General features: G+C 41.0%; 1 protein-coding gene across 1 annotated transcript in view; it reads left to right on the top strand.

The window, feature by feature from the left end:
* LOC309870124 (uncharacterized protein) overlaps nucleotides 1-16,854 on the top strand; it is a 223,488-nt gene that overhangs the window by 182,659 nt on the left and 23,975 nt on the right. The window contains exons 6-7 of the mRNA XM_082742251.1: nucleotides 11,137-11,285; nucleotides 12,258-12,377. Coding sequence (XP_082598377.1) covers nucleotides 11,196-11,285; nucleotides 12,258-12,377 — 210 coding nt within the window. The 5' untranslated portion in view covers nucleotides 11,137-11,195. The remainder of the gene's footprint in view (nucleotides 1-11,136; nucleotides 11,286-12,257; nucleotides 12,378-16,854) is intronic.

Here is a 16,854-nt window from a genome sequence, read left to right as displayed (position 1 = left end):
TGGTGAACATACCATCTCAGAGATGGGATAGAACAAGGACACAAAAATGATTATAGGAAATAGACTATTAGGGAATACAAAGGATATATGTTAACAATAATTATTTATAATTTACATTATATAATATTGATTTTAATTTATCATACATATAGTTGGTAGACCTCAAAAAGGAAAGAAAGTAAATGGAATAGAAAAAAATAATATTCAAAGGCATAAGAAAATCTCAGTCCTCCTTGTCTGCCAAGAGAAAATAGAAGACCTTTTTTAAAATTTATTCTGCTGAGTGATATAAGTCAAACAGAGACAGCCAATTTATCATATGATTTCACTTACTTGTGAAGCATAGGGAATAACACAGAGGACATTAGAAGAAGGAAAGGAAAAGTGAATTGGGGGAAATCAGAAGGGAAGTCGAACCATGAGAGACTGTGGACTCCAAGAAACAAACAGGGTTCTTGGAGGGGAGGTGGATGGGGGGTTGGTGAGCCTGGTGGTGGGTATTAAGGAGGGCACGTACTGCATGGAGCACTGGGTGTGGTGTAAACAATGACTCTTGGAACACTGAAAAAATAAAATAAAATAAGTTCATTCTGCTGAATATTTACTTTTTTCTTCATTTAAACTCTTAAATTCTCTTTCCCCATTTGACATTGTCTTTTATAAATAAGCACTACAGTGTTGTAAACAAAAGAATGGTTCTAAGAGAGAAACTTATATCCTACTACCCTGGCCAATTGAAATAGAGTTCATCCAGTTTAAAAAAAATTATGATTTCTTTTCTTCCCCTTAAACAACCTCACTGGCCTTGAATTCATGAGATTAAATAATATTTCTGGAGATTCATTTCATGATTGTAGATGGCTTTCAGTGAATGAGTAAATGGCTCCTCTTGATCTCCCATTGTCCATCTTTGAGAACGTTTCTCTGAGAACAAACCTCAAATGAAGTATTTCTTTGCTAGGGTTTGTACCATTGTTGCCATAAATGCAAGTGCTATATGATTGTTCTACCTCTTTCTCTTCAAATCTTACAAGCTGACTTTAAGCTCCTCTGTTGTATTACTTTCCTTTCCTCTTAGAAACATTACCTTAAATCTCCAGGAGAGTGTTAAGCAGATTCAATTAAAACTCTATACTATGACTCTTTAGACATTTGCCAGTGGAGTGCTAATGCAGAAAACACCAGAATGGCTTAGCTTAGAGTTGTGGAATAAACCTGAAACTCATATAATGAGTGGATTTACTATTTATGTAAGATTTAGGATTGTTGGAGTTTTGATTTGCACTTGAAAATGATGCATTTTAGGGAGGAAAAAAAAATCACCTGAGTTTTGGGAACAGGATTTTCCAGAAACCCAAAGTGCTATGAAGCAAGTCAGGGCATTTGAATTCTAGGCTTGTGTGTTCACTTATTAACTCTATGGTTGGTATCTCTGGTGCTTCATTTGTGAAATAATTTATGGGGCTATTTTGAGGATTAAACAACGATATCTCACAAGAGAGCTGCAGAAATGTGTTAAAGGCAATCCAATTATTTGTGCAACTAAATACCTAAGATCCTGAAGGAGAAATAATTTGAGGAGTTCATTCTCATATGGACCCTTAGAACTTGTGGGCTGGAGTGACCGGGAAAAGAAGCACCACTGTCTGCCCAGGGCTTTTTTTTTTTCCCTTTAAATATCAGATAACAGGAATGACCTCGGTTTTGCTCTCATTCACAAATTCTTTTGTCCAGTCAATACTATGCCCCTTAAACACTTCTGGAATCCCTTGACGTGCTCCATCTTGGATGTCATATTTAAGCCGTAATCGTAGCTCACATCTAGTTTCACCTTACTTTACCCCACTTTCCACCCTTTCAGAATGATTTCAATAAAATATTTTCTACTTAAAATCTTTAAATTTAATCTTTAAATTTAAAATCTTCTACTTAAAATCTTTAATGTCTCCCTACCCCATCAAGATAAAGTTCAAGCTGCTGCTGCTTCTTTTATACTTCCTGATATTGTTCTTGCTTTCTTCTTATCTTCATCTCTTTTATTCTGCTCCATATTTTGCTCAGTCAGGCCTTAGAAAAACACAGAGGGTAGGCTGTTATTAATGAGGTGAAGAAAATTAATTTGAGAAGGGACCGTGAATTATAGAAATTGGAGATAGCTTTATTGGTTACCGTTTTTATAGAAGCCTTGATCAAAAAGTCAACTTGGATGTCTCATATTCTTTATATAAACCGGACTGTCCTTATCTTTTTAATAACCACAGGGCCCTAAAGGGTCCTAGAGGCCCTGGTGCAAGAAACAGAGACAAAGATACATTATAAAAATAATTTTAAAAAAATTAGTGCAAATCTCAGACTGCTTAAATCTAATCGAATAAGCTTGGAGGTGTCAGAGAGTTAAATATTGTTTATTAAAAAAATGCTTTGGGCTAGGGAATTTTTATCTGACTTTAATTTATAGGTAGCTAAATTCTTATAAATATGCCCTACAACTGGGACTTCTTGAAGTTATCTGATTTTTTTTTTCTTGAAGCAGAGAAATGCCTTCATCAATTAGTGCAGATTGTTATTTATGTTTCCAAGAAATTTCACAACTCTTTTTTGGCAGTATACTTTCAAAGTTTCAATGTCAAGGCCAAGAGTTTCTTCTTTAGGCTTAACCAAGCTTTGTTGCTCTCATTCTAATTTTAGCATTTTTCTCTCATTGTTTCCTTGGTCAAGATGAAGAATAATTTTGTTGATTTTTTATTTACTATGACACTTCTCATTAAGTCTCCCCAAAGGCTTTGCTTTTCTAGATTAAACGGTCTTGGTGTCTTTTTTTTTTTTTTCTCCAAATAACAGGCCTATATTTTTTTCTCATTATATTTTACATTTTTGCTCTCTTCTAGCCCTTCTAAAATTTCTTCACATTTATTTTAAACTGCAAAGGCTGGAGACAGTATTCTACTAGTGTCAGACCACTGCCAAGAAGAAGGGAGAGGTTGTTTCCTGACTTCTGGCAAGCTGTGCTACTATTAATACATACTAATATTCTACAACTTTTTAAACTTTTCTCTTCCAATAATACTATCTCCAAAAGCATTTCTTTAGTATCTGTACAGAGCCAGTTTGCAAAAGAAATTCAGAAGCTCACTTGTTCCTCTCAGACTCTTGGTAGGAATAAGCATTCTGTGTTGGGAAACAGAGGGATTAAAGGATTATAAAACCAAAATTTAGATTTTTCTCCATGAAAGTTAGACATTGTTGCTATCAACATTGCACAGCAAAGGGGTGAATGTGCCCCTTTGAATAACTCCATTTGTATCTTTGGGGTAAATCCCTAGTAGTGCAATTTCTGGGTCATAGGGTAGCTCAAGTTTCAACTTTTTGAGTAGCTTCCATACTGTTTTTCTAGAGTGGCTGCACCAACTTGCATTCCCACCAATAGTGTAAGAGGATTCCTCTTTCTCTATGTCCTGGCCAACACCTGTCATTTCATGACTTGTTAATTTTAGCCATTCTGACTGGCACGAGGTAGGTATCTCATTGTGGTTTTGATTTGTATTTCTCTGATGTCAAGTGATGTTGAGGATTTTTTCATGTGTCTGTTGGCCATTTGTATGTCTTTGGAGAAATGTCTCCTTCTGTCTTCTTCCCGTTTCTTCATTGGATTATTTATTCTTTGGGTGTTGAATTTGGTAAGTTCTTTAGAGATGTTGGATACCAGTCCTTTATCTGATGTCATTTGCAAATATCTTCTCCCATTCTGTTGGAAATACTTTGGATTTGTTGACTCTTTCCTTTGCTGTGCAAAAGCTTTTTTATCTTGATGTACTCCCAATAGTTCATTTTTTATTTGTTTCCTTTGCCTTTGGAGTCATGTTTAACAAGAAGTTGTTTCCTGTGTTCTTTCCTAGGATTTTGTTGTACCCCTGTCTCATATTTAGGTCTTTCATCCATTTTGAGTCTATTCTTCTGTATGGGTATGGTGTAAGAAAATGGTCTGGTTTCAGTCTTCTGCATGTGGCTGTCCAGTTTTCCCAACACCATTTGTTGAAGAGACTGTCTTTTCTCCATTGGATAGTCTTTCCTGCTTTGTCAAAGATTAGGCAACCACAGAGTTGAAGATCAATTTCTGAGTTCTTTATTCTGTTCCGTTTAACCATATGTCTGGTTTTTTTTTTTTTTTTTTTTTTTTTTGCCAGAACCATAATGTACTGATAATTACAGCTTTGTAATGGAGCTTGAAGTCTGGAATTCTGATGCCACTAGCTTCAGTTTCCTTTGTCAATGTTAGCTTGGCTATTTAGGGTCTTTTCTGGTTCCATACAAATTTAAGGATTATTTCTTTCAGCTCTTTGGTAAAAACTGAAGGTATTATGGTAGGGACTGCATTGACCATATAGATTGCTCTGGGTAGCACAAACATTTTATTTTTTCATTTTATTTTAATTTTAATTTTTAAAAAATTATTTGTTTACTTATTTGACAGAGAGAGACAGAGTGAGAGAGAGGGAACACAAGCAGGGGGAATGGGAGATGGAGAAGCAGACTCCCCGCCAAGCAGGGAGCCTGATACAGGGCTCGATCCCAGGACCCTGGGATCATGTCCTGAGCTAAAGGCAGATGCTTAACCAGCTGAGCCACACAGGTGCCCTAGCATACACATTTTAACAATATTTGTTATTCCAATCCATAAGCATGAAATGTTTTTCTATTTCATTGTGTCTTCCTCAGTTTCTTTCATGAGTGTTCTATAGTTTTCTGAGTGCAGATCATTTTAAATTAACATATAATATATTATTAATTTCAGGGGTACAGGCCTGTGATTCATCAGTCTTACTGAGTACAGATCCTTTGCCTCTTTGGTTAGGATTATTTCTAGGTATCTTATTTAGTTTTTAGTGCAATTGTAAATGGGAGCAATTCCTTAATTACTTTTTCTTCTGTCTCATTGTTAGTGTATAGAAGTATAACTGACTTCTGTGCATTGATTTTCTATCCTGCCACTTTGCTGAATTCCTGTATGAGTTCTGGGGTGGAGTCTTTTGGGTGACTCATGCAGTATTAGGTCATCTGTGAAGAGTGAGAGTTTGACTTCTTCTTTGCGAATTAAGATGCCTTTTATTTCTTTTTGTTGCCTGATTGCTGAGCTGAGGACTTCTAGTACTATGTTGAACTGTAGTGGTGAGAGTGGACATCCCTGCCGTGTTCATTACCTTAGGGGAGAAGCTATCACTTATTCCCCCTTGAGAATGGTATTCTCTGTGGGCTTTTTGTATATGGCTTTTCTGATATTCAGGTATGGTCCCTTTATCCCTACACTGTGAAGAGTTTTAAATAAAAGAATGCTATATTTTGCCAGATTCTTTTTCTGTATCTATTGACAGGATCATATGAGGCTTGTCCTTTCCTTTATTTATGGATTGTTTTACACTTCTTGTTTTGTAGATGTTGAATCATACATGCAGTCCAGTACTAAATCCCACTTAGTCATGGTGAATATCCTTCTCATGTACTGTTGGATCCTACTGGCTAGTGTTTTGGTAAGAATTTTTGCATCAATGTTCCTTATGGATATAAGTCTGTAATTCTCCTGTTTGGTGGGGTCTTCAGATGAAGGTATGATATGTCCTTCCTTATCTCTTATTGCAGTCTTCGGTTGAAAATCTAATTGTCTGATATGAGGATTGCTACCCCAGCTTTCTTTCAATGTGCATTAGCATGCTAAATCGTTCTCCATCCCCTCATGTTCACTCTGGAGGCGCTTTGGATCTAAAATGAGTCTCTTGCAGTTGGCATATCGATGGGTCTTGCTTTTTTCTCCAATCTGATACCCTGTGTCTTTTGATTGGGACCTTTATCCCATTGACATTCAGAGTAACTACTGAAAGATATGAATGTAGTGCTTTTGTATTTCCTCTAAGGTCTCTGTTTCTCTATATTGTCTCTGTTCCTTTCTGACCTATTTTACTTTGGGGCTTTCTCTTGGCCTGAAGGAGGTCTTTTACTATTTCTTGCAGGGTTGGTTTGGTGATCACAAATTCTTTTAGTTTCTGTTTGTCCTGGAAGTTCTCTATCTCTCCTTCTATTCTCAATGACAGCCTTGGTGGATAAAGTATTCTTGGCTGCATATTGTTCTCATTGAACACTCTGAGTTATCATGCCCATCCTTTCTGGACTGCCAGATTTCTGTGGCTAGGTCTGATGCCAGCCTTCTGTTTCTACCTCTGTAAGGTAGATTAAGGATCTCTTGTCCTGAACTGCTCTCAGGATTTTCTCTTTTCTCTGAGATTTGCAAGCTTCACTATTATATGTTGGAATATTAATGTGTTTTTCTTAATTTTGATAGGGTGTTCTGTGCCTCCTGCACTTGAATGCCTATTTCTTTCCCCAGATTAGGGAATTTCTCAGCTACAATTTGTTCAAATCTACCTTCTGCTTTCCTCTTTCCTCTTCCCCAGGGTCCCCAATTAATATAATATCATTTCAGTTTATGGTGTTACTGATCTCTCAAATCCCCTCCTTGTGACCTAGTAGTTGTTGATCTCTCTTTACTCAGTTTTATTCTCCATAATTTTATCTTCTATGCCACAGATTCTCTCTTCTGCCTCTATTATCCAGCAGTTAGAGCCCCAATTTTTAATAACTTTATTTATTTATTTACTTGAGAGAGAATGAGAGAGAGAGCCATGAGAAGAGGGAAGGTCAGGGGGAGAAGCAGATGCAGGACCCAATCCAGGGATTCCATGTTCCTGATCTGGACTGAGGCAGTCGCTCAACCAACTGATCCACCCAGGTGCCCTAGAACCTCAGTTTTTTTAATCACATCTTATGAATAGCCTTTTTGATTTAACGTGATTCAATTGTAGTTCTTTGATTTCTCCAGAAAGGGATTCTCTAGTGTCTTCTCTGATTTTTGCAAACCCAGCTCTATTTTTAGAATTGATATTCTGAATCCTAGCTCTGACATTTTATAAATATCCATACTGATGAGGTGCCTCCAGTCAGTAGTGCCTCTTGTTCTATTTTTCAAGATGAGTATTTCTGACTTACCTTTTTGTCCTGAGAAGAATAATGACTGACAGAACAAAATGCAAAAAATCAACCAAGACCCCAATGAAATATACACTAGACAAATCAGAGGACTTCAGAAACCAGAAATGGATAAAACCAACCAACCAACCAACCAATAAAACCAAAACCAAAACCAAAACAAACAAACAAACAAACAAAACAAAAAACAAACAAACAAAAAAAAAAAGAAGGAAAAAAAGAGAAAATGTAATCCAGCAGGTAGACAGAACAAAGTGACACGCCAAATTCTGGGTGTATTTTCTTCTGTTTTATAGAAGACACTAGATCTAAAAATTCTAGAGAAAGAAAAACTTCTATAAAAAACTAAAATTGTAGAAAATGAAAAGAAGGCAAAAATGAAGAATATGTATATGAACGTAAAAATGAAAATTTAAAGTCTTCAAATAGTGGAATAAAACAAGAATTAAGTTGAAAAGGAAAAAGGAAAAAAAGAAAAAAGGAAATTTTAAACTGAGCCTAATGAATCATGGGTTCCTGGGAAAAAACAAAACAAAACAAAACAAAAAACAACAACAAGAAAAAAAACCTTGAATTCTCTTTAGTGTTTTCTTCAGCACTGGAGTTTTTCAGTCTGAACAATCAGTACCCTTGGTATTGGCTAGATATTCTTGCTGTTCCTCTGGTGATTGGGGTTTGCTGGGCTGGTTCTAAAATGTGTTTGTCCTGGTGGAACCACACAGTCCTTGCCAGGGAGGCTTGGTTCCTCGTTGCTTTATGGGGCTTTTGTTTCCTGAAGGTTTTCCATGCCGCTCAAGAGGACAGAAATAAAAATTGTGGTGCCCTGATCTCTAGTGCCAGAGCTGAGAGATTGAGGCTCCTACTCTTTTGTGTACCCTTAGGGAAATGTAGTCAATCACTTTTGTCTCCCTGGTTTCTGTCTATGCTCTACGTGTTAACTAAGCTTGTGATGAAACCTTTGAATCTGAGGCATGTGATCCCATCCAAAGTCTCCACACTTTGCAGAATCCTGGGACACACACCTGCACCATTCCTCCTGGGAGAAAGCAGAGGGTCTACTTGTGGTTCTGTCACTTGCAAGGCATTGTCTTAGAGTAGCTGCCCGACTATGCCCGTCTTCCTAGTTTATGGCAACTCCGAGGAGAAAGCCCACTCCTGGGCTCACTGATTGTGGCTGGCTTCCCCTCTCCAATGCTTGGGAACTGCCACACTCCGGCACCACTATTTATCTGTGACCCTGGGGATTCTGAGACCTCACTGTCCCAGGTTGCCTCATAGGTGTTCCCAGAAAAATTTGATAGCTAGCTGAGTTGCAGGGACCCGATGAAAGAGGGTCCCTACTTGTCCACCATCTTCTGTTCTTCCTGTTAGCTCCAATCTTAAAAATACTCTCATCTACCAAGTTTTTTTCATCCTGACCTTAGGATTCAGATTGGATGTTTCATCAGCAGTGAATGAGAGAATGAGAGAATATTCAAGTATTAAGCCAGCCCCAAATAGACCACCACTGAACCTAATGATAAAATTGGACTTGTCTATGCCAAGGTCACAGATCAGAGGCTGGTTTGGTGCAGAAGAGCCTCATGGAGGACATAAGTGTACATGGGTGTACTGAACTGCCCTGCTCCATCAAGCCTGTATAATATTTTTAGGAGTCTGATGATGGGTTCTCCAATCGGGACCAAGTGCCCACTTCCCTCCTGGCCCTACAGAGGTGCCCAGGGAGGAGGACTGCCTGGTGTGTGCAGCTCTATGTGTGCAGGCTCTTCCATGTGGCCCTATCCAGTCTCAGCCCCCTCACTGCTTAGGATGGGCATGGGTCACATCTTGGAAGCCAAGTCAAGGAGGTCCCCTTGGTCAGAAATTCAGAGAGTCATTGCTGGAGATAGACAAACCTAAGGCTTTCCCCTGAGGCCACAGCAGTGCTAGCTCCCAGTACTCCATTTAGACCCTGTGAGCTCCTCCCAGAATCCTGCCCTTCCTCATCCACCCCAGATTCCCCTGTCCCTGCAGTCACAGAGATCTGTGTAGTACACAAATCACACACATGCCCAGTCATCACCCTGCCTCCAGGCCCACAACTTCCCCTAGTATCTCTATCCTACACCGCAAAGAGGTTTCTGCAGCAGCCCGGCTCTACCCACTTCCCTGTCATCTTTGCTGTGTATCCCTACCTCTGAAGCACAGCCTTCCACCTTTATACCCATGTACTCTCTTCCTGGACCATTCAGCCCCCTGCTTTCCCAGGCTACCTCCTGTTATCTTCATCTCAGCCTGAATGTTACCTCTGGGTACGGCCCCTGTCAGCTATCACCCTGTTGGAATTCTCTGCAGAGCAGAGATTGCTGTCCCCAATCCCCTTGTTCTTTATTCCTTGGCCTTGCCCATCACTAGGACATAAGATCTGAGGGTCCACAAGCCTCACTTTGTTGTGAGTGACCCATCATCGCATCCCACATACCTGAACAACACCACAGATATCATCGATGCTGCAGAGATACTCACTACCTATGTGAAAGAGAACAAAGGCAGGAGTAAACACTCACATTTTGGATCAAATAGTGTCACATGTGCGAGTCCTTCTCCAGATTGCTTCTGGACCTTTTTCCTGCATGCTCTGTGTCTGAGGCTGACTCCTTTTCTTGCACACGAAGGTTCTGTGGGTAGCTGCCCTGCTCCAGCTCTCCAGGGACAAGTGGAAGACATGGATGGGGGAAGGGGCCACTATTCTCTGTTCCCAGATAAGCCTTCCATTGGCCTCAGCTGATGCCAATTCCCTGTCCTCCAGGCCCAGGGGTGGATGCTACCTCCTTTTGCTAGAGACTGGGGACTGTCCCCTGTCCTCTTCACTCTCTGAACCATGTGGGAGAAGTGCTCTTGGCTGGGATCTTTGCTAGTAAATCAGGGCACTCTTCCCTGTGAAGAAGATCATGGTGTCTTTCCTTTCTTCTCGAATTGCATGTACACATTTTTTTTTTTTCTTTTCAGGTATTTATGTATGTGTAAGCAATTTTGTTTTTAATCACAAATTTTTTTGAGAATTTATTTTAATAATTTGAGAGAGAGTGTAGCAGGAGAGAGAGAAAGAGAGAGTGGGCACAAGAGAGGGGAGGGACAGAGGGAGAAGGAAAATCAGACACCCCCCGCTAAGCAGGGAGTCCAACATGGGTCTTGATCCCAGAACCCCGAAATCATGACCTGACCTGAAAGCAGATGCTTAATGGACCAAGCAACCCAGGCACCCCCGACCATGTGAGCAATATTTTACAACTTTCACCTCTATTTTTACATTTTCCAGTACTCACAAAAGTACAGTAGTCTAGATTCTGCATCATGGGGTCCTTGCACGTGCATGTACACACGAGAGGGTCCATTTGCAGTCAGGAGAAAACTTTTTATTTTGACTGCATAAAATTCATGAGTGGTAAACAACAAACATTGTCTTAAACATAGCAACAAAGATAATCCCCCCCTCAAAAAAAGTAGAGAACAAGAAATAAATTCTTATGTTTTCCTATGTAAAAACATAGGAAATGAATCCTATGAATTTAGGACTAAAATATGAATCTAGTTCAAAAATAAGAATTTAGGTCTAAAATATGAGTTCAGGACTAAAATTTAGTTTAGGACTCAAATAGCAGTTGAGGACCACACTAACAAAAATTTTATGTAGTTTGATTAGGATGTAGTTTTAAGATTTTTTTTCTGTTTTTAAAACTACATTTTTTTAAACACAAGTATTGAGTTACTCCTGCAGACTTTGTAACAGTAGTCCTAGAGCACAGATAATGGTCTTGTGTCTCTCCATGTCAACCATTAGAGGATGCTTAAGTCATAGTGGCATTAATTCAAAACAAAATCCCATGCCAACATCATATATTTCTAACACATCTGATGGGGGATTCTATCTAGTCCTGAAAATATTAACAATGTTTATTTATATATGCAGTAAGAGGTATAATGGTGTACTACTAAAAGTAAATGTGGGAACAATTTAGAAATAGTAGCTTCACTAGAAAGAGAGAGTAATCAGACATTATTCACAGAAGTCCATGCAATTGGTGAGCAGGGGTGTGGCTGTTGATCATTTTCTCTCCCCAGCTCCTGGAACATTCTCTCGTTGGAAACAGTTGCCACCCAGCCTTTGCGGCTCTGTCGTGATGGAAGAGGACAGCCTTATGATAGTGGGAACTGTTTATCTCCATACCATGGGTTATCTCATGGGCCATCTACGAGAAGCTCCAAAATTGGTAGGTGAAGTTCTTGTCTCTATAAACGCTGGTCAATTTCTGTGTCATTTGCTAGAGCTGAGCTTGCCTGTGAAAGTGTTTTCTGTGAAGATACAGAATGTGTTGATCCTGTTCTTGGGTTTCCTGAAGTTTCAGCTTTGGCTGCTGAATCTCACTGTTAAGCCCTGAATTTTCCTGTTGCAGAGATGGTTTGTGGGTTTGGAGACTGTATTTGACTTGTTACCACAGCAATCTCTCCCCTTTCTGCCCTCAGTTGTCTGTTTTGACGTTCCCTTTGGGGACTTGGAGGGAACACATGGAAGCCAGCAACATCGGTGACACCCTTCAGATCAGGGGCTACCTGGAAGGTGGGTGATTGCAATTTCCTGCTCCACACTTTTGTGGGACTCCCCAGGTTGTGTCACCAGTGTGATCTGTGCAGAGGCCAGGTGAGGGGACAACCTGCAGCTCGTGTCCTTCCCTGGGGGACAGTGATTGGCTGGCTTGATCTTTTAGGATGTGCCCTGTGCATGCCTTCAAGGGTTCCAGCATTTCTTTACCCTCCTTTTCCTGCAGTGCTCTGTCCACATCTTGAAATTTCTTGCATGAACCATTCTAGTTATTCTATAAAATCAGTGTTTTCAATGAAATCACTCATTCTTTTCTTCACAATTTGTTCTCCATCCTTCTCTGATTCTCTCCCAATGGGCTTTTCACCAGTGACTTGGGGAAGATCATAAGGCTGGCTCTTCTGTGCTGCTTTTTAAGAAAGTTAGCAGCATCCCATTTTAACCTGATGAGGTTTCTATCCATTGCTGACAAGCACAAGGTTTGTAATGTGGGAGAACTGATCACCACTGTGTATGGCCTGAGGGCATTCTTGGCTTGTGTGGTTGAGCCAATATTCTCACTGCCTCCTACACAGACTTTATGGTGGTCAAACACCTTTTGCTCAGTTCCATCGCCCTTCTTAGAATGCTTTTCCTTCCTTAGGAAAAGCAGCAATACTGTACCTACCAGTATCACCGAGAGCACCACAGGGAGACTTGGGGTGTGTCTCTAGCTACCAGAAATTGCCAGCAGTGCACCCCACAGCTTCTCCAGGACCAGCTGGTAAGTGGATGAGGCAGCCAACAGTGGGCTCTCCATGGCTACATAGGGCTTCACAGCTCTGCCCCCGAATACCAGCATCCTGTGGCAACAACTGACCAGTAGAACCATTAAAACTCTGGAAACTGGGGTGGGTCAGCTGGGCTGGGGGAGGGGAGGCCAGAGAGATCCTAGAACACAGTTGTCCATCACTTTGCTGTGAATTAGAAAGTGACGTGAATCTCACAAGAACTGGGGCTGGTAGGAAGGGCTGATCCCAGCCTGGAGCTCTGCCCTCCCAGCCCACCTGCCCTACGGCAAATTGGGGGTCAAAGCAGGCCTAGGTCATGTCCCTCTCTGTGCACAAAAGAAGTCAGGGCCAAGTGTTATGGCCTTCTTCCCATGCAAGGCCCATTCTCCTCATCTGAAGTTTCCCTCTGCTGCAGGGATTCTGGTCCTGCCTATAAAGTTCCCAGGATCTCCTTTCTCTGAGGCACCCTTCCTCCTTTGTGTAGCCATGGTGGACAGGCAGATGACTGTCATTCTGACATGGAGGGTGTCTCCAGAGGTACTAACTAAGAGATCAAGATTCCAATCCTTGCAACTCAGAAGAACTCAGCTGGGTCTGGCAGGGTATTACAGTTTCATGGAGTCTGTGGAGACAGTGTGTCCTTGTTCAATCCAGGGGTTCTTGCAAGGGGGTGACTCTGCCATAGGGTGACATAGGGGCCCAGCCTGTTTCTTTCATGTGGCCCTTCTTCTACAGCCTTTGTTTCCCATGAAGGGCCTGTGGGTGGCCAGTAGCCTTTCCTCCTTACCTGATAGGTTGGGGTCCATGATGGAGCCTGGGAGCAGCCTCATTGCTCTGGGAGGGTGTGGGAATGGCCTGCCCTTGGGAGGCCACATTGGGACGCTACTGAGCCCTGGCTGAGTGACATGATTTGTCATCCTAGAAATGGATGGAGGAGCCTTTTAAGCCTATACCCAGGGCATGGTCTCTCAAAGAGCTTCCCAGTAACTACTTTCGGTAGTTAGGCATGAGTTCTGGTATGGATTTATGTCAGGGGATGGCAGAGCCTTGGGGGTTATTTCCTCACTTTGTTGTGAACCTGAGGACTGGCTGGGGTTTGGCTTTGAAAACCATGCCTGAGAGCCTCTGCCTGGATGTTCTCCTGCAGGATATGTGGTTGAACAGTCCAGTCTGTGCGTGAGAGTCAGGGTCCTCCTGCAGGTTTCTGATTCCTCAAGTGCTTCTTTCTGCAGGCTATATTTCCCTTGGAAAGTTAGCTGATAGCACTTGGCATCAACTATGCTCAGAAGGAAGAATAGTGCTTACTATCTCCAGTCTATGTTTTACAAATCTAACAGATGGGGGAAGAGATGCCCTAATGTCTGATCCAATACAGAGGGTCCAGTGGTCCCTGACCAGGCAGAGACTTTATTTCAGGTAACGGACTCTGGTTTGGGTTTGAAATGAGATATATAGGAGGGATGGGGATCAAAAATACCTGTTTCCTTCAGGGTATTTATTTTTTTTTCCTGTTTTTGTTGTTGTTTATTTATTTATTTTATTTTATTTTTTTAGTTTGTTTGGGTTTTTCTTTTGTTTTATTTTATTATTATTTTTTAAATGATTTTATTTACTTATTTGACAGACAGAGATCACAAGCAGGCAGAGAGGCAGGCAGAGAGAGAGGGAGAAACAGGCCCCCTGCTGAGCAGAGAGCCCGATGCAGGGCTCGACCCAGGACCCTGGGATCATGACCTGAGCCAAAGGCAGAGGCTTTAACTGAATGAGCCACCCAGGTGCCCTGGGCTTTTCTTTGTTTTTAAAGTAAAGCTTCTTAATGATAAGAAACTTCCTTTTTTAACTTTTAATTCATTCGCCAACATACAGTATATCATTAGTTTCATATGTAGAGTTCAGTTATTTATCAGTTGCATATAACATCCAGTGGTCATCACATCAGGTGCCCTCCTTAATGCCTGTCACACATTTACCCCACCCCCTGCTCCAGTTCCTTCTTCCAACCCCCAGTTTGTTTCCTAGGATTAAGAGTGTCTTGTGGTTTATCTCCTCTCTGATTTGTTTCCTTTCAGTTTTCCCTCCCTTATGATCCTCCGTGCTGTTACTTATAATCCATATATGAGTAAAACCACAAGATACTTGAGTTTCTCTGGTTCACTTATTTTGCTCAGCATAATAGCTTTTTGTTCCATCCACAGTGATATAAATGGTAAGCTGTTATCCTTTTTTATGGCTGAGTAATATTCCATGGTGTGTCTCTATCAGATTGTCTGTATGAATTCATCTCTTGATCAACATCTGGGCTCTTTCCACTTTGGTGATTATGGACATTGCTGCTATAAACGTTGGGGGTATGGGAGACCCTTTGGGTCGCTTAATTTGGATCTTTCTGGTAAATTCCACCCTAGTGATGCAGTTTGTGGGCCATAGGGTAGCTGTATATTTAACTTCTTGATGAACCTCCATACTGTTTTCCAGAGTGGCCTGTATTCCCTCCAACAGTGTAAGGTATGTTCCCCTTTCTCTGCATTCTCGCCAACATTTGTTTTTTTGTGACTTGTTAATTTTGCTATTTTGACCCGTGCTTAATTGACTGAGCCACCCAGGTGTCCCATGCATCCATGAATTTTTAAATTTCTTTAATTTCCTGGTTGAGCACTTCATTCTTTAGTTGGATGGTCTTTAGCTTCCATGTGTTCCATTTCCTCCCAAATCTCCTCTTGTGACTGAACTCCAGTTTCAAAGCATCGTGGTCTAGAATAGGCAGGGACGCATCCCATTCTTTTGGTAATGGCTGAGTCCCGATTTGGGAACCAGTATGTGATTTACTCTGGAAAAATTTCTATGAGAACAGGAGAAAAATGTGTATTCTGTTGCTTTAGGATGGAGTGGTCTGAATATATCTGTGAAGTCCAACTGGTGCAGTGTGTCATTCAATCCCCTTGTTTCCTGGTTGATCTTTGGTTTGGATGATCTGCCCATTGCAGTGAGTGAGCTGTAAAAGTCCCCTTGTATGACTGTGCTATTATCAAAGTCTTCCTTTTATCTTGTGATTAAATAATTGGTATATATCATAGGCTGCTCCCAAGTTAGAGGCATCAATATTTACAGTGCTTAATTATATGGATAGACCCTTTAAATATGTTATACTGTCCTTCCTCGCTTGAAAATCTAATTGTCTGATGTGAGGATTGCTACCCCAGCTTTCCTTGGATGTGCATTTGCATGATACATGGTGTCCCACTACCTCACATTCACTCAGGAGGTGCTTTGGGTCTCCAATGAGTCTCTTGCAGTCAGCATTTCAAAGGGTCTTATTTTTTTCTGCATATGATACCCTGTGACTTTTGATTGGAGCCTTGATCCCAAAGACATTCACAGTAACTACTTAAAGAGATGAATGTAGTGCTTTTGTATTTCCTCTAAGGTCACTGTTTCTGTCTATTGTGTCTGTTCCTTTCTGAGCTATATTCCTTTGGGGCTTTCTCTTGGCTTGAAGGTGGTCTTCTACTATTTCTTGCAGGGCTGGTTTACTGATCACTGAATCCTTCAGTTTCTGTGTGTTCTGGAAGATCTGGATCTCTCCTTCTATTCTGAAAGACAGCCTTGCTGGAGAACGTCTTCTTGGCTGCATCTTGTTCTCATTGAACAATCTGAGAGGATCATGCCCATCCTTTCTGACCTGCCAGGTCACTGTGGATAGGTCTGCTGCCAGCCTTCTGTTTCTACCTCTGTACTTAAGGACCTCTTGTCCCTAGCTGCTCTCAGGATTTTCTCTTTGTCTCTGAGATTGGCAGGCTTCTCTCTTTTAGGTTGGGGTATTGATGTCTTTTTCTTCATTTTGAGAGGGTTTTCTGTGCCTCCTGGCCTTGAATGCCTGTTTCTTTCCCCGGAGTAGGGAACTTCTCAGCTACAGTTTGTTCCAATCTACCTTCTGCTCCTCTTTTTCCTCTTCCTCAATTAATCGAATACTATTTCACTTTAGGGTCTGACTGGTCTCTCAAATCCTCTCCTTGTAACCTAGTCATTGTTGATCTCTCTTTTCCTCAGTTTTATTCGCCATTGTTTCATCTTCTATGCCACAGATTCTCTCTTCTGCCTCCTTTATCCTAGCAGTTAGAGCCTCCATTTAAAAAAAAAAAAAAAAAAGGTTGTATTTATTTATTTCCTTGAGCGAGAGAATGAGAGAGAGATAGCATGAGAATAGGAGGGTTAGAGGAAGAAGCAGACTCCCAGCCAAGCAGGAAGCCTGATGCAGGACCCGATCCAGGGACTCCAGGATCATTAGCTGAGCCGAAGGCAGTCACTCAACCAACTGAGCCAACCAGCTGCTCTAGAGCCTCCATTTTTAATTGCATCTCATGAATACCCTTTTTGGTTTTGATTTGATTTGATTTTAGTTCTTTGATTTCTCCAGAAAGGGATTCTCTAGTGTCTTCTATGCTTTCTGCAAACCCAGCTCTATCTTTAGAA

The sequence above is a fragment of the Mustela nivalis genome (genome assembly GCF_964662115.1).
Source record: "Mustela nivalis genome assembly, chromosome: 1".
NCBI lineage: Eukaryota > Metazoa > Chordata > Mammalia > Carnivora > Mustelidae > Mustela > Mustela nivalis.
This window is presented reverse-complemented; position numbering and strand designations above follow the sequence as displayed.